At 37.0% G+C, this 25,306-nt stretch overlaps 2 protein-coding genes across 2 annotated transcripts; both read left to right on the forward strand.

The window, feature by feature from the left end:
* Positions 1 to 714: 714 nt before the first annotated feature.
* Positions 715 to 8,447, forward strand: RGS18 (regulator of G protein signaling 18; the record flags this gene model as incomplete). Its single annotated transcript, XM_082003200.1, has 5 exons — positions 715 to 833; positions 1,748 to 1,849; positions 4,534 to 4,595; positions 5,613 to 5,779; positions 8,193 to 8,447. The coding sequence occupies 5 exons, from the start codon at positions 715 to 717 to the stop codon at positions 8,445 to 8,447; spliced, it is 705 nt and encodes a 234-aa protein (XP_081859326.1).
* A 1,506-nt stretch (positions 8,448 to 9,953) lies between these two features.
* RGS21 (regulator of G protein signaling 21) lies at positions 9,954 to 23,592 on the forward strand (the record flags this gene model as incomplete). Its single annotated transcript, XM_082002743.1, has 4 exons — positions 9,954 to 10,028; positions 20,911 to 20,992; positions 22,220 to 22,386; positions 23,346 to 23,592. 4 exons carry the CDS (start codon positions 9,954 to 9,956, stop codon positions 23,547 to 23,549), a joined length of 528 nt encoding a protein of 175 aa, XP_081858869.1. The 3' UTR covers positions 23,550 to 23,592.
* Positions 23,593 to 25,306: the final 1,714 nt, after the last annotated feature.

The raw sequence follows: 25,306 nt of genomic DNA on the forward strand, positions 1-25,306 counted from the left end.
AAGTGGAGAAACTTGAAATTAGAAGTGGGTGCTCATAATTTCTGAAAAATGGTGCAAAAATTAAAATTTCTGCTTACAAAATATCTGATCAACCACAGCTTCATCTGGCTCTTGCAGGACACTTTGGGAAACCCTGACTTTCAAGTTAGCATAGTGTAGATAGAACTGATTTCGTGTCCAGCTTATGACACCTGAGGCTGTAGAAGGCAGTTTAAGGTCAGGTAGAAGTTCTTCTAAGAGCTTAAAACAATCTTGTATGTTATTTTAGGAAAAATTATTCTCATTAAGGTTCATTTTAGAGCACCTGTTTGCTGTTGAACTATACACTTCTCACAGGTGTTTGGGGGAAAATGATGACGTCATCCTAAGTCTAGTAAAATACCAAGTTCCACAAGCACAAGCCCAGGAGTTGCTCTCTGCTGATAGCTGTGTTTGGATGATCAACAGCCATTTTGCGAAGTTGCAATCTCACTTCCCTAAATGACGACTGTAAAACCAGAACTCTACTTAAAGTCTCGTGCAGTGGCAGTGAAGGTGGAGATCCTCCTTCTACCCACTGCCTGCTCTGGAAAGTGCTCAACAACTAACTGGGGACCACCCAGCCCAATACAGCATGTGAGAGCCCTCCCTGAGCGCGTCAGTTACTCCAGATGCAACTGCTGTAAGGAAGTAAAAGAAATATTTTCTGAAACTGGGAAGCTTTTTTAGAGGAAGATGGAGAACCCACTTCTTTTATTCCCCCAACTAAACATTTCTGCTTCAAAGGATAAATCCTATTACAAAGTCATGAAATCAACAATTAAAGAAGAGCCACATAAAGCAAGCAAATCTGGGTAAGTTTTAAGGTCATGCTGACACTCTGAACGTTCTGTTTATATAGAGGATTCTTCTAAGATAGGCTGTGGTATGAATTCAGGGCACAGATAATTTTATTTTTGACTGATAAATGAGAACTCATGAACTGCAATCCTAGGAATTGTATACATAAAACGGTAATTCTTTGCCGAAATATTTTTTAAGAACAAGAAAAAAAGCAAATAATAAACTAAGAAAAGAGGAAAGGGAGGTTTCAAGTAGTTCTGAGAAATGCTTCTTTAAAGCCTGAATATGATCTGGGAAAGTTTCTTTTTAAAAATTTCAAATGACAGGAAGCAATACTTCCTTTTTCTTTGCGAAACATTAAAAGTAGAAGATGCTGAGCCAACTGTTTATGTTCTCTAATGTGAAATTTCACTCCTTTGTCTTTAAAATAAATGAAAAAGGTACTGAAAATGAAAAGATTTCCATTTCTCTTTGCCAGTGCTTCATGTGTAAATTTGTGCTAAGTTATAAAGAAAATCATAGAATCACAGAATACCAGGTTGGAAGGGACTTCAAGGATCATCTGGTCCAACCTTTCTGGACAAAAGCACAGTCTAGACAAGATGGCCCAGCACCCTGTCCAGCCAAACCTTGAATGTCTCCAGTGTTGGGGAATGCACCACTTCTCTGGGGAGATTATTCCAATGGATGATTGTTCTCATTATGAAAAATTTTCCTCTTTTGTCCCATTGGAATCTTCCCAGGAGTAAAAAACATTAATGTGAATAATATATATGTAATAATATATAACATCAACATTAATATAAGTGAACATAGGGGGATCTGTGATACAGAAGCAGAAATACTAGTCGAAGGAAATGTTTGAAGGGGAAAAAACCCAACTTTCAACAAGGTTGCCTGAAAAGCTACCCTAATTCTGTTGTAGAGCTAAGCAGAAGAGAAATAGGCTGAGCCTTCTCCTGCAGAAATCTGAATTCCATGAGGGTGATCATCTTGGTAAACCTGGAAACTTGGCAAAAGCAGCAAGGTAAGCATTATAAAAACAACAAGTTGATGGGGATTCCTTTCAGCAAGTGCCTGTGAGACTCAGAACGTTTCCTGTATTTGTGTATGCATTCAGACTTGGCAGAGAGTAATGCTTTCAAGATTTATTTCATTTAGAAGTTAGCAATCTAACCCAAGCATACAAACACTAGAGAGTTATCTGGTATGCATCAAGGTAACTCACCACTAGTGTTTTCACACCACTAAGTGTAGACTGGTCCCCACCCACTTGCAGATACATTTAAACCGTTACTCATGCCAACAGCATTTTTATTAGTCCACTGACTATATTGAGCAACCATCAACTCAAATGTAGCTGACAAATTGCTGCCTGCAGGAAAATCATACAGCTCCTTGGAAAGCAGGTTTTCCAGAGAATTCTGTGATGTACAAAGGCAAGATGCATGTCAAATACTGAACATGTAGTTCCTCAGTAATTGCAGTAATTGTTTGAACACTTGTCTCCAAAACTCAGACATTGATGTTTAAATGCTGTTGTAATGTTCTCCCTGTTATACTATTTCTCATAAAGATGCAGGGTGAAATCTTGGCTTTGTTGACTTCAGTAAGAGTTTAGTTCCTGAATTCAGTAGGTTACCAAGATCTTACTGATGTATTAAGAATTGCATTTGCAAGACTTGACTGAAAAGAAGGAATGTGTAAAGTACTGCAACTCCATGGCCTAAAAAATTTGCTGCCCCTTTCTTTCCATCACAGATAAGTTCAGAACACTTCAGTGCTTCCCATGCTCTTTTGTCTTGATAAACCTTGTTTAAGCAGTTACTATTTTTTGGTCCAGGATGCCCACTTTGACCAGAACTGCTTTGACAAGCCCTTACTAATTGTGAACACATGGTAAAAATTGCATAAAGGCCCAAACTCTGTTTCTAGAACCCATGAAAAAGTGGCCAACAAGTGGGTATCTAAACACTCGCACCTATGCATCTGAATAATGAGGCAATGTTTGTTGCTCACATGTCCAAGTATCATGCCCATCCAAATGATAGGGTGTACTCATGATCTCAAAGATTTTCCATTACATGCTCGTGGAGGGTTTCATCACTGACTTTTTTTCTCTTTCTTGTTTTGCTGCTGGCAGAAGCCTTAATTCAGTGGTTTTACAGTTCACTCAGAAATATAAGACATTGCAATGATGAACAAAGGCAAAACAGTGCTTAGAACACCATTTTTCCGTGTCTTGGATCCAGACATGTAAAACCATGCTAAAATTGCATCTAAAAAGAGAAAGCTCAGCCTCCATGCCACCTGTGTGCAGACAGTATTGAGTGGCTGATTATCCCTGGGTATTTCATACAAAGTACACAGCCATCAATGCATTCTTATCATCCGTGAAAAGGCACTTTCAGAGGCAGATGCAAGAGAAATAAATAATCCTCTGAAGAATTTCCCCCTTTTAACAGACTATTACTTCCTCGTTCAGCTAACTGCCTTTTACCATGTTACTCTCAGACAGGTGCCTGACTAACAGGGATTCTGCTGCTCTTACTGTACAGAAGAGAAACTGGTAGATTTTTGCTGATCTGTCTCTATATATAGTTTATATACAGAGAGACGTACACTATTTTTGGTGAAAATGAAAAAAAAATTAAAAATTGCCCTTTTTCAAATAATGAGATAATAATTTGAGATTTATTATTTCATAGAATCATAGAATGGTTTGGGTTGGAAGGGACATTTAAAGGTCATCTAGTCCAACCCCCCTGCAATGGACAGGGACATCTAACCCCGGGCAAGTTGCTTATTGATACTTTCAGTCTACTGTGCTTTGCCCTTGAATGAAAATGGTTCTACATAAAGCACCTGATAAAAATTGACTTCACCTTCAGGCTAGAACTTAAGTCGGAGTCCTAGTGTGATACAGCTCATCTCCAGGTTTACTCCAGTTCTGGTCTACAAAAATCAAAAGTACTGTCCAGGTGTGCTTTCAGGGTTAATCTATACAGCATCAGAAAAGGGTTTCCCAAAAATTGTATTTGAGTGAATGAAGTAGGATGTTCTTTTTTCCTTTCTGCATTTTTCTCTAAGGCACAATATTTGAAATCAAGCTAAAATATGTGCATCTTGACATATTTGATGAAGAATATGTGGAGTTTTATAAATGGAGCACATTTGAAACATGTTTGTGGTAAACAAACCAGGCTACATGTGCTATTGCCCTATAAAATTATCGCCTAAACCATATTGCTACAACTTTGTCTTCAAGCTATAGAATTTCCTGTATTTCATTAAAAATAGACTGTGGTAACACAGCCTCAGACTGAGTGCATTCAAAACCACATCTCTGCAAGAGTATTTTTTCAGTTTAAATAGGTGACTGACCTGGTTCCCTTAGGAGTTTTACCATACTGCATGATCTCAATGCCCTTAAAGATTAGTAGCACAACACAAACACTGAAAAGAAAAAATCTCTGCTCCAGTGTTAAATGGGGGAAGAAAGTACAACTCTACAGGAAAACTGTCAGAAAAAATGTAAACCAAGTGTTTCTGAAGTACCTAAGGCAATGAGCTCCTTTAGTAATGTTATCTAATCAAAGGCTTTGTGAAACAGTCCTGAGCAATAATGGTAACAGGTAACGTATGTTACAACAGCTTCCTAAGTACATGATATGCGCAATTCTTCAAAACCTCTTTCTGTTTCTTAAACAGTGTGTCTCCTGAACAAGCAGTAAAATGGGGAGAATCTTTTGACAAACTGCTTTCTGAGAAAGGTTAGTAGTTTTTTCCTCTCTGTGCAGAATGTTAGGATGAAAAATTAATGGAAAATTACAAAGTCTGGCTGTGCACTTCAGTAGACCTGGCAATTACCTAAACTAGGTATGATGGGTCATTTATAGCAGCATGTATTTCTGCTCTCCTCATGTGCTCAGGCTATAACATGCACTGAAAATAGTTGAAAATAACTCTTAAGTTTTGTATTTTATTGAAAAAAGTAATGTAACAGACAGCAAAGAGTTCCTTCAATAAACAGTAGAGTTTCATTTAAATATTGCTGAAATATTCCTGACTGCAAGACCAAATCTTAAAAACAAAAACATGTTCTAGGTATTTAGGAAAAGACTTTGTCACTTTCCCAGTGATAGGAACAAAATTGGGCATCATTTGAAACGGCCTGTTGCATACATAATTATCAAATGCACGTATGTCCCTTGTTCCATTTTGGAGGGACACGTACAGATCCATCTACAGTGCTGGACACTATGTGCTTTTCGGATCTGTTCCTTGAACAGTTGAAATCGATAACATTGCATTGCTTCCACTGAATAAGCATATTTGTGAAAAAAAAAATCTTATAATAAAAAGTATAACAACAATAAGATAAAGCAAAGTGTAAAGATGCTAAAAGCCATTAATTTTAAATTGTTACTGGAGAACAGTCTATAAGAAAATATTCAAGTAGTGTTTCAGTCAACCTAAATTGATAATCAGATGGAACAAGTCCATCACTTCCACATACATCCACGTGTTTTGATTGCTTCCATTTCTAAGTTCACGAGATCTTGGTAGTGGATTTTTACAGATGCTGAGAATTCTGTAATGCACTCGGGATCATAATGAAAGAACTGCACTTATTTTAAAACCTTGATGTATTTTAAAATAATTATCTATAATGTGATGTAATTCAAAGGGAGCAGAGCCTGTTTTGTTACCTTGCACAGACTATGTGAAAAGAGTAACTGTCCGATAAGGGCATTTTTTTTAATGCAATTCAACATTCCCTTTTGTAGCTGGATTGGATGCCTTTACGAAGTTTTTGAAAACTGAGTTCAGTGAGGAGAACATCGAGTTCTGGATAGCTTGCGAGGATTACAAGAAAAGCAAAACTGCACATGAACTTTTGCCAAAAGCGAAGACCATTTATGAAACATTCATACAGAAAGATGCTCCAAAAGAGGTACAGGGAAAACATTCTTCGTTGTAGACAGTGTTTGACAACTGCATCTGATGAAATGTGTTTTTAAGAAGTGCTTACCCAGAAGCAGGGACAACAGTTAATCATGTAGTCACTGACGTAAGAAGGCTGTATCTTAAATGTCAAAGCTCTGCAAGGAAATCTGGAAGCAACTGCGTATTCTCCCTGTCCTCCATACTCCTTTCAATACCACCTCCGTGTTACTCTTCTAAGTGCAGAGAATGAGTTTAAATATTATATTACAGGAATCAGGGATTCCTAGTGGTCTGTAAAGCCAGGAGAGATATATATACATATACAGGGTATATTTAAGAAAAAATAGTGATGTTAAATGTTAAAGCTGTAATGAGACATGTTATCTAGCATTCGCGAAAAAGTATTATCTGTCTTTATTTAAAGCTACCTCCAGAAAAACAGACTTATTCTCCCTTTCTCTTAAACCAGTAATTATCTATTAAGTATCTATTACATAACTGAGATTCTGAAGCTTTAAATTAAGCAAGCCAAAAGACTAGAAAAAACTATTAAATTAAACATATCCTTTAAAATATTAAGTATGTTTTAAGCATAATTCATGAAGGACTTTTCTTGATTGACCCCTCCCGCTTTCCACCCCCATCTCTAATTGCCTATTTTTGGTATGCTACTGTCAGCACAAACACAAAAGTACGAGGATATATAAAAAGCCTTAGTGTTGGTGAGGACTGACATTACTACAGTAATGCAAAAAGTTTTCATATTTACAATTTCTTCACATTACTGAAGCGTGTTATAAAGGACTCTTAAATGAGCAAAAGGAGTATTGCCTGCTCTAGGAAAGAGATGAACAGGTTGGGAGACGAAGAACTCTCACTGAAGTCACAATCAGCCTCTTCAGTAGGCCTTTTGGACTTAAAATTTCCTGTAATTCTATCAAGTTTGAGCAGATCAAATATGTCACTTGCTAATGCTCCTTTTCCCCTGCATGCTTTCTTTTTAATTTGTCAGAAAAGCAAAAGTTAAACACTAACTGCTACTTCCCTGTAACAAGGGTGAAAAAGGTGCCGTTCTCATTTTAAGAGAAGGATTGCAAAATGTTGCAATTTCCACCTGTAATTCCTGTAGATTATATTTAAGATTTTATGCTTTTTGTAGGAAATGTCCACTTTCAAAGACTTACCTCCCTTTTTATTTCTTTCCCTGCTGCATGTCTTTGGGGTGGACCTTACATGAAAGGTCCCCCTGAGTTGTTTGAAATAGAACCTGTCATTGCTAACTGATCAGTCTATGAGCAGTCATAGAGTGCTGATACTGTCAACACTTAGGAGATTGCCATAAGCGAAAAGATGAGCAGGAGGAAAGTTAGGGAGGGGACGGTGTGGAAGTTGGACTTTGACTAACAGTAACGTAATGATACCTTTATGTGTCATAACTTTTCATTTGGTGCATGTAGTGTGGGTGCTGTTCTTCACCTTAAGCGGTTGGTTTTGGTGAGACTTCCTTCCTTGGGTTCAGCTGGGCATCTTGTTTCACACCACACAGCTCTGGAATTTGCATCTTCTCTCTGACTAACTTCTTGTCCAGCAAAGCTTTTACACAAAAATTTCCGACCATACAGTTCGATAGGTTTGTAAAATCTTAGGTTTGAGGAGTTGATGATTTTAGCATCATTAATAGCTCTTCGGTTCTTTGATCTAAACTGTTTGTTTTAACTAGCTTTTATGGAAATGACAGGTGGATCTCAGTGAGGAAAAAAAAGCATACTATAGAAATAACTTTTTGAGTGAATCAACAATTTCTCTTATATAGTCTATCTTATTTTTAAAAATTGCATGCTTAAATCAGTGCCTGACACTTCAGTAAAATTCTCATACTAATGAAATCTTCCCAAGATGAATGCAATGGTACATGGAATAAATGATCATTTTGATATGCTTTTTCCTATCTAAAGCCTCCAGAAACCTATGAAATATTTTAGTTGTTAGAGTTTTCTCACCTTCCTACTATCAAAACTCTAGACAGAAACCAAAAGTTTTAAATACTCGCTAACATGTTGTAATGAGACAAAGTCCTACATGAATCCTGAATAAGAATGGAGTTCTGTATTAGTCTGGTGTTGCAAAGCCTGACAGCTGCAACTATACCAAGATCACTATTAGAAAGTTACTATTAGTCAAATGTCAAACTTCATCTTCTATTTTACCAGTTTTCCATTGTGCCAATGACACATCTGTGAAGACTTTCTGACAGCCATTACTGAACATGAACGTACTAACTAATTCAGTGGTATTAATAACCAGTTGTATCAGAGATCGAAGGAAAGACTTTCAGGAAAGTACACTATCAGTGCTATGGATAATGACACAGGAAATGCATGAATGTACGTTAAAGAAATACACTTTTCCTCCTTCTCCAGGTGAATTTGGACTTTCAAACCAAAGAAGTTACAAGTCAGAGTATTGAACAGCCCATCATCACCACCTTTGATGCTGCACAAAACACAGTCTACAGGCTGATGGAGCAAGACAGCTACCCACGCTTCCTAAGATCTGATCCTTACTTAAATTTAGTTAAGGGGAGAAATCCCAGTCGTCCTACCCTTAGGAGACGATCGCGGTCATTTACTGTCAATGATTTCCAGGGTGTACGACCAGACTTTACCGTTTGGTAATGGAAACTCAACCCTCATAAATTCTAACTACTGCAGCAACTTGTATGTGCTTTAAAATCCAAATCCTTAGCATGTGTGAATGAGTGGAAAGCAAAGTTATATGCACTTACACCAGGTCAGAGTTCTGTAGCCAGTGATTGATCTCATTTACTATAGAGAAGTAGGCAACATATTGGCAACACATACCATGTAAAAGTTTTCATACCTTTTTTTTTTAAACTCAAGCAAGAGCTGTAGTCATATTTGGAGGAAAAAGTCTGAGTTTCCTGAGTAAAAATATTGTGTAAAATACCATTTGATAGTATCCATCATGTATCCTGGGCCTGTACTATTTAGCACAGACTTTCATCACAGGTAGAGTCTATATACCTGGCCTTTGCACATAATTATGTTTCTGCAATATTTCCTACACTAAGCACAGAGTATTTGTGGTTTTTTCTTATGCTGAAAAACACATGGAAACATTCTTAGGCATAATGTAAAGTTACATGGACTTTAACTACAGCCACTGCATAATTAAAATTCAGCTATTGCATATTTTCAGAGGAAGATAAGACTACCTATTTAATTTTTTGGGCTACATTTTGTATTGTTTTCTTATTACATGTGTCGGTTCTCTGTATTTAAGTTATGTTGTATAGATTAGCTTTGACATCAAATACTTGTATTCTAATTTTTTGCAACCAAATGAGCAGCATCAAAGGGCCAAGAATGTTATTTTAACACAATCTGTGTCACTAAATATCCAGCCATGTGTATGTATATATATAAATATTTTAACTTTTATTTGTAAATATTCATGATATTCCAACTTTGTTACTAAACTTCGTTATAGATTTTTTTCCCTGACTATTATTTTGAAAAAGAACCTGAAAATTAACAGCTCTTGGACTCTAGTAGAATAACTTTCAGTTCTACTGGTCATTAATCTACTTTCTATCGTTATAGGGGAGGAAGGAGAAATCTCCCCTTTTATTTCTTTACTATTGAAGTCATACATATCCTTTTCATAGTCAGTACACCCAGTTATCCTGTCCGTTTCAGAAGTGATGTAGACATACCTTGAAATATGGGGCAATTCTTAAAATCTTAAACATTGGTTCAATTTAGCAAGCAACTGCAGGATTTAGTTGTAACTCTGACTTGTACATTCAGTTATTTTGCATGGAGTTTAAGCTTTCTCCCTTTTATCTTCCCCTTTCAGTAAGTGGTCAAGTGAAGAGATACAGTTCCTGAGGAAGGGACTTCATGACTAATCCAGGGTATATATGAACTGCTTGATCCGAGGGTTTCCGTGTCTGCTTTACTAACATTCAATAAAACTGAAGTGATCTACTTAAAAAGTTGTCAGGATTCGCATTAACTAGTACATCGATCAGTAAAACACGAAGGCCTCAATTCACTTAAAATTCAATACTAGCTGCAATCATTGTCATTTCAATCCAAAGTGTTACTGTAAAGGAAGCATAGAGACCAGAACTCACCAGGGAACACTGCTGAGCCGCAATGACCTGGGAACCATCTCCAAGCTCTCAGCTTTACCGGAGGAATAGATGTGAAACATTTGCAACTATGAGGCAGGTGTGATCCCTACTAGTTTATTCCATTACCTTTCCCTGAACCCAAAACTCTAGGCACGTGCTGTTTCTAAGCGTAGAAGCGGTCAGAACCTGGGCACAGTGATTCAGGAATAAATGGAATGTGTTTAGTAGGGTTGATGTTGCATTTCAGCCATCTTTATCCATCTAGAACATAGCTTTGGAGCTTGCCAAGAACTGTTGACATTCCTGTTGTCATTGCCACAGGTGTCACATGAATGAGTGAATGCAGTGAAAGGCAACTTTGCAACCCAGTTTCAACCCCTGTATATTTTTCCAGGTAGCTTATTTACCCTTGCACTTTGACTGTCTCTCCCTTAAACATGAATAATTTCTGCCAGAAACAATCTTGTTTCTGATTAGGGAATCTAATCACCAACAATGTCTGGATGCCAGAGTTCTCATATTTAAAACATGCATATTCCTATGCTTTGTCTCACTAACTTTGTTAGAGAAAGAGAACAGATTTGAGAACAGACCCACTTGTGCATTAACAGTGGGTCTGCTGCAACACAGGCGTAAGACCTACACATTTGCAGCTATATTCTCCCCTGGTGTGATTATTTTCCTTCATACCAGCACCTTTACCCTTGCCATGGATGAAATAAATGAAACAAATATGTATATTTAATACTGTTCCAAAGTCCAAACAAATGACAAATATAGCACTTGAGTAAGACTTCTAAGCAAAAAAAAAAAAGCTGTCAGTCAAAAGCATCTGTAATGATAAATGTAAGTCAGCAGGCACCCTTTGTTTCATTTCATAGACACATGGAAAATTTTGCTTATCTCCAGGGAGGCCTTCCTCAAAATCGTCAGTCTGTGGTACTGACAGTGCTAGTCCCTCTTAGGAGTCTTATAATGAAAACAAACCAATAAGATATTTCTGGTAGCTATTTATATATGTATGCTTTTTGAAGATAATTATGAACCGTAGCTGAATTTACAGCAGACTAATGCCATGGGAACTACTGTAAGAAGAAAGTCAAGATAAATTCAGAGAGAGGAAGGCAAAGGGCATAGAGATAAACTAAAATGACATAATTATCTGGCAAAGAGGGTTTTTTTGAAGAGGCTCCTTTTAGTGAGAGAAAATGAGTGCCCGACTACTTAGTGCTCTACTGTAATTCTGGAAGATGAACTAAGCATAGAGTTAGTACGACTCTGTGATGCTGTTCCAAGGTTGAGTTAGGACTGATCAGACTAAGGGCTAGCCCTCCATAGATGTATTTATAGTATAAACCTTAAGAGTAGTGCCAGAGAACATAGTCAGGCTTCTCTAGTTTTGGCAGAATCAATGCCACAGTTCTATAAATCTTTGTTTAGCTGACCTAGTGCAAATAATACATATACAAAGCCTATCGGGCAAGTATTTTTATTGGGAATTACTTTATGTAGCAGCTTTTTAGATTTGTATGTGCTATTCAGCATTCAGTAAGAGCTCTCAAAATACTCCTCTTGCCAACACCCTACATAAACACTTCACTTTATTCCGTAGAAACATGAAGTCTCCAGACCCAAAGAACGAGATAAATAATCTGCTGACTTACATAGCACAAAGGTTTGTCTCCTGTTTCAATACTTAGGTCTAATTAGATGCTTTAAATTAGCTGAATTATCATCTGCTATTTAACTTGAGGGACATGGAAATGCACATATATACATACCTTCTTCAGCTTTTGGGACCTGTTGTCGTGCAAAAGACAACTTGATTAATTTTTGAACTGACAAGAAACAAGAGGAATGAAATCTAAGATAAAGAATCTCAAACAAAAAGATAGATTTCCATCTTCCACTAACATAGGCGATCGGTAACATACCTCTCATATGCCTTCACATGCTACAACTTACAAGTGACTCACAAAAGGCAGATAATTTTTTTCTTCCTTTTGTCCCCGCTGCTCAGCCTGCCTTAATTAACTACTGCTTTGAATGCAGTTCCCTGTCCTTTCCACGCATACTGTCAAAAGACCTCAACTGAAAAATAAATTGCATAAAATAATCTTCCTTTCTTCAGTGATTCATATGCTCATGAACTTATGCCTGTCCTAGATCCCGCTCTGGTTTTTTGCATTTTAGTCAAATGCCTCAATCAAATGCCCTTTAAGCTCCTGTGTGGCTCTATGCCAAAGAAAAAAATATATTTCCTCTATACACCATCTAGCCTGCTTCCATTCCTACTTTTTTCTTGCTAATGTTTTGTTGTTGTCTTCCATTTTTTGTACTCTGATAATTTAGGGCTCGTCTCATAAAACCTCCTTCTGGTTTTATAGCTAAGCTTTTCTCTCTCCTTTTCTAAATGGCATCTGTTTGTGTAACCTCCCCAGAGGCCTCCTTACAAGAGATTGTCTAGACACCAAGATTTACAATCTAGCCTCTGTCTTTGCATCCTCCATGAAACATAACTAAAATTAACTAGCGTGAAATATAATCTGATGAAAGTCAATTTAGAGTTTTCAAACAGGGCGGAAGATTAAGCTGAAGCCTAACATGAGGACAACCCTGAACTGTTGTTTCTTCACCATACAGTTTTCTTTTACTTCAGAAACTCTTGTTTCTTCACAACTTTCCAGACTAATTTTAAATTTCTGCAGTTATTCCTTAAAGAAAAGACTGCTTCTAAGGATTAAATCCTCATGTGCACTGTCCGCCCATAGGAGCTCTTGTACATCATACACATACACGTTATTCATGTGTGGGCCCACTGCAGAAGTCAGAAGTACACTTCCAATAGTTTTTTACAAAAAGAGGCAACGAAGAACACTGGTATGTTGGTTTTCCCTTTCATTCACTACCTAGCACTGCTTGGCTTGGGATGGACCACCTGCAAGGCGCTACTCAAGAGATGACTGATATAGGGAATTATGGTTCAAGAGCTTTCAGAGGCAAAATGCTTACCTTTCATGTTGGAAGAATTTATACCTGTCTCCAAAGACAAGATCACAATATACTCCTATATATCTGTGCTATATAGGCTTCATGTGCAAATAGTAAGTTTTGTGAAGTCTGATGCTATGTGTATTCATCCAGGACATGAGCTGTGCCAAACACTCTGCTAGTTAGCACTAAATGAGAATCTTCAAGGTTGCACGTTTTCTTGAGAATTGTTTCCAATGCTCTTCTAATGTAGGTTTGTGTTTATATAGCATTTGGAAATCCTGTATATGAGAAGCCCAGATTGCTGTAAAACATTTGGACTAATTGTTCTTGAAATCAAAATACATTCCTGAAGGGCATACTTTGCTTGGGTGGAAAGTAACAGCTCATTTTCTTATGCAAAACAACTCTTTAGCATACTGAAGACACACAGAATTATTTATATGTAAAAAAAAAAATTTTTGTGAGTTGACCATGCTGTGCAGTGCTACTGGAAGGTAGGCATTTACATAGCACTGTGATTAAAATGTATTTGCATCCCGTATGAAAGGTGTTTTCATGTTACTAGGATGCCAGCAGTGCTCAGATCATCTTGGCTTCTCCCAAGATAAGAAGTGCATTCAAGTCTCCATTTGCTTGAATTGCTTGGACCAGCAGAACATCAACTTTTTTTTCTGCTGAGGTTACACTATACAAAACAACACTACCCAAGCAAACCCAGGTATGGGATGGATATAACAGAGGCCAAATGCTGAAGGGCAATAACATATCAAACCTGATCCAGGGAAACACCAGCACACCAAAACAGCTATTGGAGAGTGTGACGTTTTCTCACATTGCACTCAGGTGAGTATGAGGCAATCCTCTTAGGAACATACATAAATAAAAACGTTTTCTTAGGTTAATACACCAGTAGCTTGAACATGAAGAGTTGTTTTATGCTGTCTATTGAGATTAGTATCTAGCTGAGAAGTGGGTCAGAGGAACAAAAGTGATATGCCTTATTCCCCTAAACAGCCAGTAGTTTTTCATAAAGGAAGATAACTCAGTGAAACTAATGCCTAAAGATAGCTAAAGAATAAAAGATGAGTATCAGTAGAAAGTGAAGCAGTAAGCCTAAAAGTTCAGGAGATTTAAATATTTAATAAATCTGTAGTCTTTAGCAAGTATGTATTGGCAAAGGAGGAAGTGTTCAATCAGCAGATCAACATTCCCCTTCCTACAGTTCTAGTTCCCCTATGGCTTATCAAAGACAGGGGACTTACAACAAAAATCCATAGCACAGTCGGCAGAGTTACAGAAATGTTAAGGCAGAGGCCTCTCAGGTACAGTTTTTAAAATACACTGAAATTAGCTGAGCTGATAGGGGCCTGAGCTACTCCGCAAGTCCACTCTGGATTATTAGTGAACTGAAGCTGCAGGCATCAGCAGTGTCAGCTGGATACAGATTTCCAAAAAGTTTAGATATCATTTTATGTGCAATTTCCAGCCCATCTCTAGTACGTATTAATATTTCTTTTTGTTTGCTTGATACTGTTTATTATGAATAGCTAATATATTTGCACAAGCAGATGATGCATTTGTTTTAATACTAAGATCACTTTTTCTCCTTGTGAATTTTCAGTAAAATATTAGAGATTCTTTCCAGAAATTAAGTTCCAAGCACAGGAAGTATTAGACAATACTACCAGCTAGTTTTTGTGGGAAGATATGACTGTGCTTAACTTTGGTTAGTGTACTACTTATTATCACAGTACAAATATCACAACCACCCCATTACCTGCTGTGTACCTGAAATATAGTCAGCTTAAACAGACTAAGCAGTCACCGAACAGCGTGTTACACTGGTGAAGATCCCTCATAGCTTCTTGGTGTTTTTGTGAATTGTGATCAGTATCCCATAAAACACAAGCAGCAATTGGATAGCATCCATTTAGTTACTCTGTGTGCTAGTCAGAATACTCGTGGTTTTTAACATCCTTCTGTGGTTTCCAAGACTGACTTAAAAATATCTATCAGAACTGAAACTCTTCAAGAGACAGTCTTGTCTGTATCATTCAGACGTCAGGCAATTAGATAGAAAGTTAAAAAAAATGCATCAGTTGCGCTGTTTGGAACTTTTTTAAAAAATAAAAAACATGTATCATAGATGATTATAAAAAAAGGCACAGATCCTGCAACCCTTCCTCTCAAAGAGTCTCACAGGAGTTAATGGGACTAGAATTGTATTACCTCTTCAAAAACATAAAACTAGTCAATTTATAATCATGGTTCTAAGGTGTGCAAATAGTACAATCAGTGGGTTTAGATACAGGGTAAATATCGAGAAATAAATGGAACCATCCAAGAATGATGGGTTGCTTAATTTGATGTCATCTCCAACCTCGACGACTTGAGTGGCGTTACACTAAGAAAGCTGGAGGATATTTGCATCAGGCCTATATCTAGAATTTTGTTATTTGACTGAAAATTCAGCACCTATTTTGGACTGCTCCTTGGCCGCTTCTCAGTGAGAGCTTAGGGTACGTAAAAGTAAAGTCCCTTCCTAAAAATACCAAGACACAGTAATGCATGTAAATGCATGTACAGCTTTGCAGAACCTCCTGTTTGCTACCTAAGAAGGTTAGACCAGCAATCACAAACCAGAACACTAGAAAAAAAAGTGCTATTTCAACAGTAATTGACAAAGAAACCATCTCACTGTTAGAAAATTCAAGTTTAGCTACTTACAGTCTGCCAGGCCAGAAACTCTAGAAATAAATATTGTTTGGATTTTGTACTATGTTTATCCTCTTTTACCAAAGCTCAAACCTGGGATGGAATCGGTCAGAAAGGATTTAATGTGAATGCAGATGCTGAAGGCTTTCTCTCCACCCATAAGATGCTGAAGTTAGTCTTACTAGCAACAATGCATGGAAGGCTTTTGGTCCTATCTGGCACAATGTTAGTCTGCTGTACGCATTCTGTGGAAATAAGAGAAAATAACTGATTAAGGGAAATAAGGACTGCAAACAATCAGGATGATAATTCATATTTCTCTCTTTCTCTAAGGCTTTCAGAAGCAAGTGGTTGCAAATGTAAGAAATTGCAGAAAGGATTAATATTTTGCTGCCAGGAATCTGATTCAGTATTATGTAGGATTGAAAGGGATATCTTGGTTCATCATTTCTAGTTTCTTATTATGAAAGGGAACAATTTAAAATAATCTTGTTCATAAATATATGAAGCTCTGTCTTTGAAGTACAGAGGAGTAGAAAGGACAAGAGTTCTACTGGGAGACTGTTAAAAACAACATTTTTTCCAAATCCTCCTTTGGATTTCCAACCTAAATTTATTCACTGGCTGTTTATATGCGTTGGTTCTTTTGCCAGTATGATCCTTAAGTTAAAATAGTTCCTTTTTTCTCTCTGGTTACCCGTCCGTACACAGAAAAACCGAAGTCTTTTATTTTTCTCCTGCAAGACAGTTTCATTCTCCCGACCATCCCAGTAACACACCTCTATATCTGTTCCCATCTGATTCCAACTTTCTGGAGCCCTGGTGACCAGATTCACTATTTTTTGTTCCACGTGAAGTTCATCAAATAGTTTGACCTGAAATTTCTTTTACAGATCCACAAAAGGTGAGGATGAGGAACAACCTCCTAACATTGATAAGGTCAAAATGTGGCGTGTGGTGCTTGGGTTTTTCTTTATCATCTTAGAAGATAGACATAGCTAAATAAGAAAGGCTGTGGCCTCAGTGAGACAGAATGCAGCTTTTTGTGTGACTGTACTATATAGAAAAATCAAATGGGACCTAAACTCTTGAGACTGCTCTACTTGGTGCAAAATATTTCAACTGAGAAGACAAAAATCCCTTATTCTGTGGGTTGGGACAGCTGTATCCCAGTTCCTAACCCACTGGGAAGTTGCTTATGTCAAGTGGAGACGTTGAGAACCAGGAAACTGGGTAGGGTGAGCAAAGGATTAGGCAGCAGGACAGGATTTGGAGAGAGGCAAGAAGCCAGTCAGTAAGCCTGCTTGTTCAGGACAGCAAGCAACATACAGAGAAAGAGGAGAGCTGGGGAGGAAAGAATATTATTATCCAGAGCAAAAGACAAAATTATATGAAAATGTTTTCGGGGCAGAGTGATGTTGCTACAAGATGGCACAAAGAGTGAAGTATCAATAAGAGTAGAAAAAATAATCATTGCAGAGGAAATATTAAATACTGCATAATCCCATTATTTGTAACAGCATCAATGTGCAAATGGTGGCCACCCCAATAGTCTTTGGTGCCATGTGATAAGTCTTGTATGAATAAACAAAAGAGACAACAGCTCAGGGGCCTTAGACCTTCAAGATGCATAAGGTGATGGATAAGCTTTGCAGATACAATACAAGAGTAAATACTAACACTGAAGAATTTTCTAGTTATGTGAACTGAACCCATTTTCCTTTTTTCTTTTCCACAGTCAGCAAAACAAATGGTTGGTGAGAAAAACCACAAGATGATTTCGCTGTTAAGATGTTGCTCAGAACCTAAATATGCTTGAGAAACATTTGTATATAAATTGTGTTAATTAAAATTACGTTTGGTAGATTAAGTTAGAATGGCCGCTGTTAAAAAATAAGCCATGTTTCTGAAAGAGGAATGATTTTAAAGGAAGTATTAAAAACCGTTTATCAATTTATATTGTACTGTTTAGTTATTCACATGCTAATTGTATTGTTCCTGCTGTCACATTACCTTCAGCTTGAAGATCATTCAGAAAAAGAAATTCTGCCCTACCTGTGACAGTCAGACAGTGGAACAAAAAATGCCGGTGAAGTGAGTTGCTGTTTATGGCTATTTTAATGGTAGGAGATTTATGGGATTGGATGGTCAACTTTTGACTAGTCTGGACAGCTTTTATTTTCCTTTCCCCTTTACAGTGGATATCATTATTTTGATTCCTTGTTGTCAATTCTGGTTGCCATTACCACTCAGGTAAATCCCATGAGGTCAGTAAGATCATTCTCTGAGTGATAACTATTTAATCGAATAATATCACCCACAAGGAAAAGAAGCAGAATTAGGTTCATGCTGTCTGTTATATCCTGGTCTTTCAGTTTTCTTTTTTGTTTGACAAGAAGGCTAGTAAATATTTACTGAACAACCTGAAAATTTGTTATACATTTGATAAAAGTTAGTTACAGTTACTAAAACAAATTCTCTGCTTATTAATTCCATCAGCACGTGATGTCTCACAAAGTACTACACAATGCTACATTTAGTTTTCATTTGTGTTTTCCATACAGACTGACTATATTTGCACTCCAGTTTCCCTTATGTATGTGTGCATATATATGTATAAATATACATTGAAAAAAATTTTTTAATATTATTTTGTGCAGTTTGGATACAAGTAAACTGACAGCTACAGAAAAACCCTTGTTTGATAAAGGTGTCAATGCCACAATCTATTGTAATAATAACTACAGTTATATAGTATGGTGACACTATCATATAATCTTTTGATAAGTTTACAGTTAGAGAACACCATTACTGGTGATGCTGACAAATGGCTGTTGAACACAGCCCTCAAACTAACCTGTATACTTCAGAGCAGGATTTAGACAGTCGAGCTTCGAGAGTCCCCTTAGGAATATAAATTTTACAGAATTCTAAAATTTTTTTTAAAATGTAATATTTTATATGGAACTAAGTGTTTGGTCCATTTACCAGACTGCACAGCCCTTTACCTTCTAAAACACCTATTTAAGTTAGTATATACAGTGGCAGAAAGTCAGTAGCCAGCATAAAGGTCTTTCCATAGGTGAGATTTCAGGAACCTGAAAAGTGAACTTCACATCAAAGGTTACTTTAAAATGATCTCCTGATGGATGGGCATCTGGTTAGCCTTGAGAATACATGCTCTTGTAACACTAGCTTAGAGGAAGAACAGCACAGCACGTGCAGGCAAGTGCTGTGTTTTAGCAGAGCTTTTTCCACCCTGTTTTCCACTCACCCAGATTTCCCACCCCTCAGTATTGTGGACAGTGTCTGTGCCTTGTGATGCCTTGCTGAGCCAAGGATGACCTGCTCTACTTTTAGTTAGGATGAACTAATGTGCTCCCTAAGGCATGGGAATATAAGACCTAGGCACGAGGTAGAAAAGCGTTGCATCCCATGAGCTTGCATGACTGAAACCAGGAAGACCAACTGAGAAGAGCCTTTCAGTACAGAATGACTAACCTCCGTGAAAATTAAGCTGTGAGTTTTTTCAAATGGAAACAGGGTCTAGTCAGAAAATAGATTTCTGTTTCCATAAAAAAATCATGGAACTTATTTTGATTTTGCATTGAAACAAAACATTTCCAAATTTTCTAATTTCCCCTCTCTTACCACCAAATGAGAAAGAAAGTGCACACAAATCATTCCAGAGCTGACAGAATGTCAGCTGACTACGATATTCACATAGAATGTAAATTCAGTTTCAAATCCCTCTGCCTACTGTAACCTATACAAGATACATAACCAGAGGATTAGAAAGTTGGTTTCTTCCCTCTGTCTGGTTAATACACCTCTACTATTTATATAAAACGTAGCAGTTTCAACAAAAGCAACACGAGATACTGATCAATTTAATTATTACCTACTCCTCCAGGTATTGCAGGTATTCTAGAATTTATGTGTCTCCTTGTCTCCTTATTAAAAAATCTGTATCCAAAATGGCAGGGGGAGGGGAGGATTAATTCCTTATTCTGCTCTGGCCTTCCACTTTGAACTACTTGTTTTATTTCAAAATCTTTCACAAGTGTAAAATGCAAATAAAACATTCTTCATTCCCTTTAAATGTTTACATTTTTAAAAATTAATATGCATTTCAAAAAAGTTTCATTTACAAACCACTGCACTGAGGTTTATTGAAGAAGTACGCTCCTTATTCTGAAACAAAATATGAGCTAGGTGACCAGATTTATTCCTGCTTATTGCCAAACAGTAGATATGAGACTAATGTTCATTTTGGGGATGCCTGAGGCTGCAAACTGACAAGACTGCTGAGAAACTGAGAAAAGCAGGTAGGCACATGCTGACATCTCCGCATCTCTTGCTGTCATTTCCACAGAATGTTTCATTTTCAGGAAATCATATCCTTCCAAGGTATCATGACAAAAAGTGCAAGCAGTAACAATAATGCTGGTAAAGGGGGTTCTTCTTCTCTGCTGGATGTTTAAATTAAAAACTCATTAATGGTAATTTTAATCAAAACATAATTTTGCATGAATGAAAGACAGTTTTCTTTTCTCTACGTACTCATGGACTAAATTGAATATGAGACCATCCTTCCCAAGTTATAAGAAAAAAAATATTGCACACACTTAGCATGCGGTTCCCTTCTGCTCGTGCAGCTGTTCTCTCTCAGCCCTCACACTAAGCCTTCCTTCTGACCCGGCCTGAACACTTTCAGAGCAACCCAGGCCTTGGAAGAGCAAGGGTCCATTTAGTTCCGTATCTCATTTCTAACAGAAGCCTGCAGTCAGTTACAGAGGAAGAGACAGAACTATGAATTTACTCAATTTTTTTATACCACTAAGAAACTGAAATAATGCCTATTTATCCTGCCACTGTTAGCATGATAACAATTTAGATAATTCTATTTATTCCAAGCAAAAAGTGTCATATAAATTAATGGTTAATCCATTTGAACTTGAAAAGAAATTCAGTACACTCTAGAACATTAATATCTCTCCTATCCTTTTCTTATAGTTCAATGAGTTGCAGGCATTACTACAGTCTCCTGTAGGAATAATCAAGTTGCCAATGTCAAATAACACTGTACTTTATGAGTCTATATGGTTCTCTACACTAAAAAAAACCCCAAAACCCCACACTTGTTGACTTTCTGTTATTCAGTGCATAGGGTAACATGAATTACCCACCCTGCTCCCTCAAGAAGATAGCAAATAATAGAGTAGCTATCATAGACTGCGAAGACAAGAGATCACAATGCTATTTTCAAGGACAGATGTTGTTTCCACAGGTCAAACACTGAGGAAACAATGGCCTGGTCAGAATCCGTGCATACACTACTAACTAATAAAGGTAAGAAGTTCCTAGAAAATATTTTTTTTTAAAAATGTGTGTCGACTCAGTTCATAAACATTGCTGTCAGGTTTTCACGCTGCTTTCCAGTCCAAGTCTCCACGTACTTTGGACCACACCAGCGCTACTGCTGGAGGTGTTTGAGCTGCTGTGCTGAAAGGCAGAGGGGGCATGTTTCTTCAAGCTGCAAACACAATATGCCTTCTGGCTAATGCTTAAGGAAACATTTAAGAAGGCAGCAGTGCTCTGGAAGAGTTTTGTTTTATGAAGATAAACTCTCTGTGCAATGGTTCTGTTTTTCCTAAAAAAAACCCACAAACCTTTTCCGAGGTATTCCTGTTACAAAGAAATATATGTGTTGTGCATTGACTATCAGTCAAACAGAAAAAAGATTATTATTTCTAAAACATCCAAAGTCACTTCTCTAAGAGATCCCATTCCCACTAACATTAAGTCACAAACCATGTGGAACTGTTAAAAATTTCCTTGCACCATTTTCCTTCTGTAACTCTGTGGTCTGGACCCTGCAGTGCCTCCACACTGTTTCTGCATGGTGTTAATTTGACTAACACGACTAAATTTGAGTGCTGTCAGCTTTCTTTTCTAAGAGCTTGTGATAAGGATTACTTTTAAAACAATGTCTTTCAAACAAGCCGTTCTTTTTTTCATTTTTTCTTTTAAAAGTGCCAATAAATGTTGAACAAAGAAATAACAGTGTCCTTCTCTTCACCGAAGTCTTAATCATTACACAAAGGAGGTGTAAGTGCTTTTTAGGTGGGCTAACCTCAGCTCTGAGAGAAGCACACTACCACAACATGACTTAATTTTCCGCTTGCTTCTTAGATCAGGGGTCAGCCTCAAATCCCTAATTTCCTAGTTACTATAATTCCTCTCAAAGACCCAAATCTCCAGGATCTGCTTTTGACTAGTGTGCCAGTGCTAGAGAGACCAAACCACGGCAGGCAGGTATTGGGAGCATTCCTCAATTATTAACTCTCTGAAAGTATTCCCTTAGCCACCTTACAATTGCTATAGTTTCATCTCCTATTTATTTCTGCCAGAACAACCTCATGACTAACTACTGGCTGACAGGCAAACCAGCATCAGACACATAAATGTCACTATATAGTCTGCATATGTATATCTATGCATGTACATATACATACATAAAATCTGTATTAGTCTTTCAGTTTTCCTCCACCCATCATCTCATGCATTTTTCCCCAGATGGCTTGGCAGCTTTTAGGACATTTTTGAAGTCAGAGTTCAGTGAGGAGAATGTGGAGTTCTGGCTGGCCTGCGAGGATTTCAAGAAAACCAAATCCTCCACTAACATTGCCTCAAAAGCCCAAAAGATTTATTCTGACTTTATACAAGCTGATGCTCCAAAGGAGGTAAACAGATTTTTTGCATGAACTTTGGGTACCCACTGAGGGTGGGAATCAAATGGAAAATTAAGATCCAAGCTTCCCAACGCAATTCAATGTGGCCGTACTTCCATGTTCGTGTCAATTAGTTACCAGGTAGAAAACTGCATGGAACTCCGTGAAGGAAACAAAGACCTCTTATGGTTAAATACAATACTTTAAATACATTCTTCAAACACGGCATGGGTTTACCTTGCCTTCTGAAATTTCTAAGGAAATATATGTTCAATATAATTTGTTTTCTCTAACCATTTTTATAATGTAATAAGCACCATTTCCTCCATATTTTAGGTACCAGTATATTGGAATGTTAATGATTGTATTTGTTCTTTTGTATAGGTATTTTTGATATGATGAATATCAAAATGCAAACTTAGAAAAATTTCCATCACAGCATTCAATTTTATCATTATTTTAAAAATGTTTACTGTAAAGGAACAAATTGCTAATTAATTATTGTTCACATTCTGCTCCCTAACAAACTTTTACACTGATGGTTTTGCCTTTGACAGTGAGAGTGCACTAAATGTCCCCATGTCTTACATATGATGGAAAACCATGTTGTTGTTATTAAAAAAAAAAAAATCCTTACAAAACAGATAGGGCCAAACCTAAAATGATGCTGAGTACCTTCATCTCTAATTTAGTCTTTGGTAATCGGTACTTCATAGGATTTGGTTTGGCAAAAAGATGAGATAATCAGAAACGCATTCTTCCCTTCTTTTTTCAGTGATGCCATCTTTTTAAAGAGCCAAATAAAATTAAGAATTCAGTTTGCTAGAAAATGAAGGGATGACCTTCCTGCTTATTTGCATCAGCTGGAGTATTTGGAAAGAAATTCAAATGCTGGTTGTGTTGTGTACACAAACAGACCTCAGCTTTCCAATCAATCTGACATTAATTTTATGCCTCCTTTCTTCTTACAGATTAATATTGACTTCCATACCAAAACCCACATCTCTCAGAACATCTCTGAGCCCACCCTCAGCTGCTTTGATGATGCTCAGAGATTAATCTATAGTCTCATGGCAAAGGACTCTTTTCCCAGGTTTTTAAGGTCAGAGGAGTACAGGGAACTAGTAAAGAGGCAACAGAATGGAAATCAGAAGAGGTGGCTCCCATTTTTGTAAGAAAATAAATGCCAAAGACCTGAGAGATTACGAATTTGTATATGTCTCCTATCGCAACTCAGTACAGATAATATTTTATTAAAATGATTGTACAAAACAGATCTAAGAATTACCTTTGACAGCTTGTTTTAGGTACAATATGCTCATGATATTTTCTGATCAAGTTGGTGAGGAATATTCAAGAAACAGGATGGAATATGCTAAGATATTTGAGCTACCTTTTCAGCAAAGAAGTTTGCCATTGATAATTTTTCCAGTGCTTGCTTTATTTGTCAAACTGTTATCACATTTTTAAGCAGAATGTTTTGGATTTTTAGTTTGCCCTTGATTTTTCTTCAGAAGTATGGCCTCAAAAGATAAATTCCTTTCAGGGGACTTGAATACATTTACTCACTCATTCATCATCTTATTTGTAATTTGTAAAACAATTTGAAATGGTCTTTTAAGCCTGTTTATACCAATTCAAAACAGGAGAAGTAGAAATATAGTAGATAACATACTATGATAATGTTTAATAAATAGGCAGCTGCTTTCTAACAAATGTTCCTGGCATTTAGAGCAAATTAATGTTTCATAATACAACTCTCTTCAATATGACTCTCTTCAATTTTCTTTGTGTTTAATTTAAATTTTTGTTGAAAAGTCTTGTTTATTAGTTGTGTAGGCATTTTGGAAAAAAAAAAACTGAGTAAATCTTCTTTTTTACATTTTCAATTTATAATTCATTTTCTTTGCTTTTCCAAATGTATCAGTGATACTGTCCCTATGCACTGATGAAGAGGCAATGTCAATAATTATTACAATTTTTCAATTAAATTCAGATAAGTAGAAGAGTAGGCATCAGAGAAACAGTTTTAGGCAAATAAGCATATAAATCAGAATTTAGTCATGGTGTTATTTTTCAAATGAGCAAGATATGACAGGATTCTAGTGCAATCTTCAGGTGTCTCCAAATGCACACACTGATCTCATTCATTGCTGCATATATTTAGGTGAAGGAAGGAGCTGTGGCGTAATATTGAAGAAAAAATATTTTGAACCATATGGGGCAGGAAGAATCTTCACTATAGAAAATAATTCTAAATACAAGAGACAGCAATAAGGTTTTTCTAGAAAAAGGAAAAATCCTTCATTTGCTATGAATTTGATCCTTTTGGTTCTTTTGCTTTTGAGCTGCTTTAAATCTCCATGAATCTCTCCCTGTTTGGAACTCTGTTCATGCCTTCTACACACCATCACATCCTTTATGCAAAAGATGCTCTTTATTTTAGCAAACCACATTAATGAACTAATTCATTTAGACAATAAAGGATATCAAGTTGTCTGAAAGCCCCAATATGCTGCCTTCGGTTATGTACTTAGGTTAATGTCTTGCCACAGCTTAGGTAGGTAGGTAGGGAGGGTGTAAAATATCTATTATTTGATGCCCATCATCTGTTCTATCACCTAGTTTTACTTCTTGCCATCTGCATTTTTTTCTTTTCTTTCTTCCCCAGTAGTAGTGGTTAGCAGAGAAGTGAACATGATCACTGAGGCTGAGCTACAAGGAGGATGTGGGTTTGTTTTGCAGTCCCACATACCACTCATTTTGCAATGATACTTTGGTGGAAAATTGCAACTTCCGCCTGCAGCTCAGCCTTGGTGTCCTTTCTGCACCAGGGCATTTCTGCTGGTTAAAGTCACAGTAAAGACAGCAATCAGGATTGCTGAAATTACATCATTTGCTCAAAAACGTAGCAAGTCATTTTCCCTTCTTA

Source organism: Phaethon aethereus (assembly GCF_964289735.1).
Source record: "Phaethon aethereus genome assembly, chromosome: 8".
Taxonomy (NCBI): domain Eukaryota; kingdom Metazoa; phylum Chordata; class Aves; order Phaethontiformes; family Phaethontidae; genus Phaethon; species Phaethon aethereus.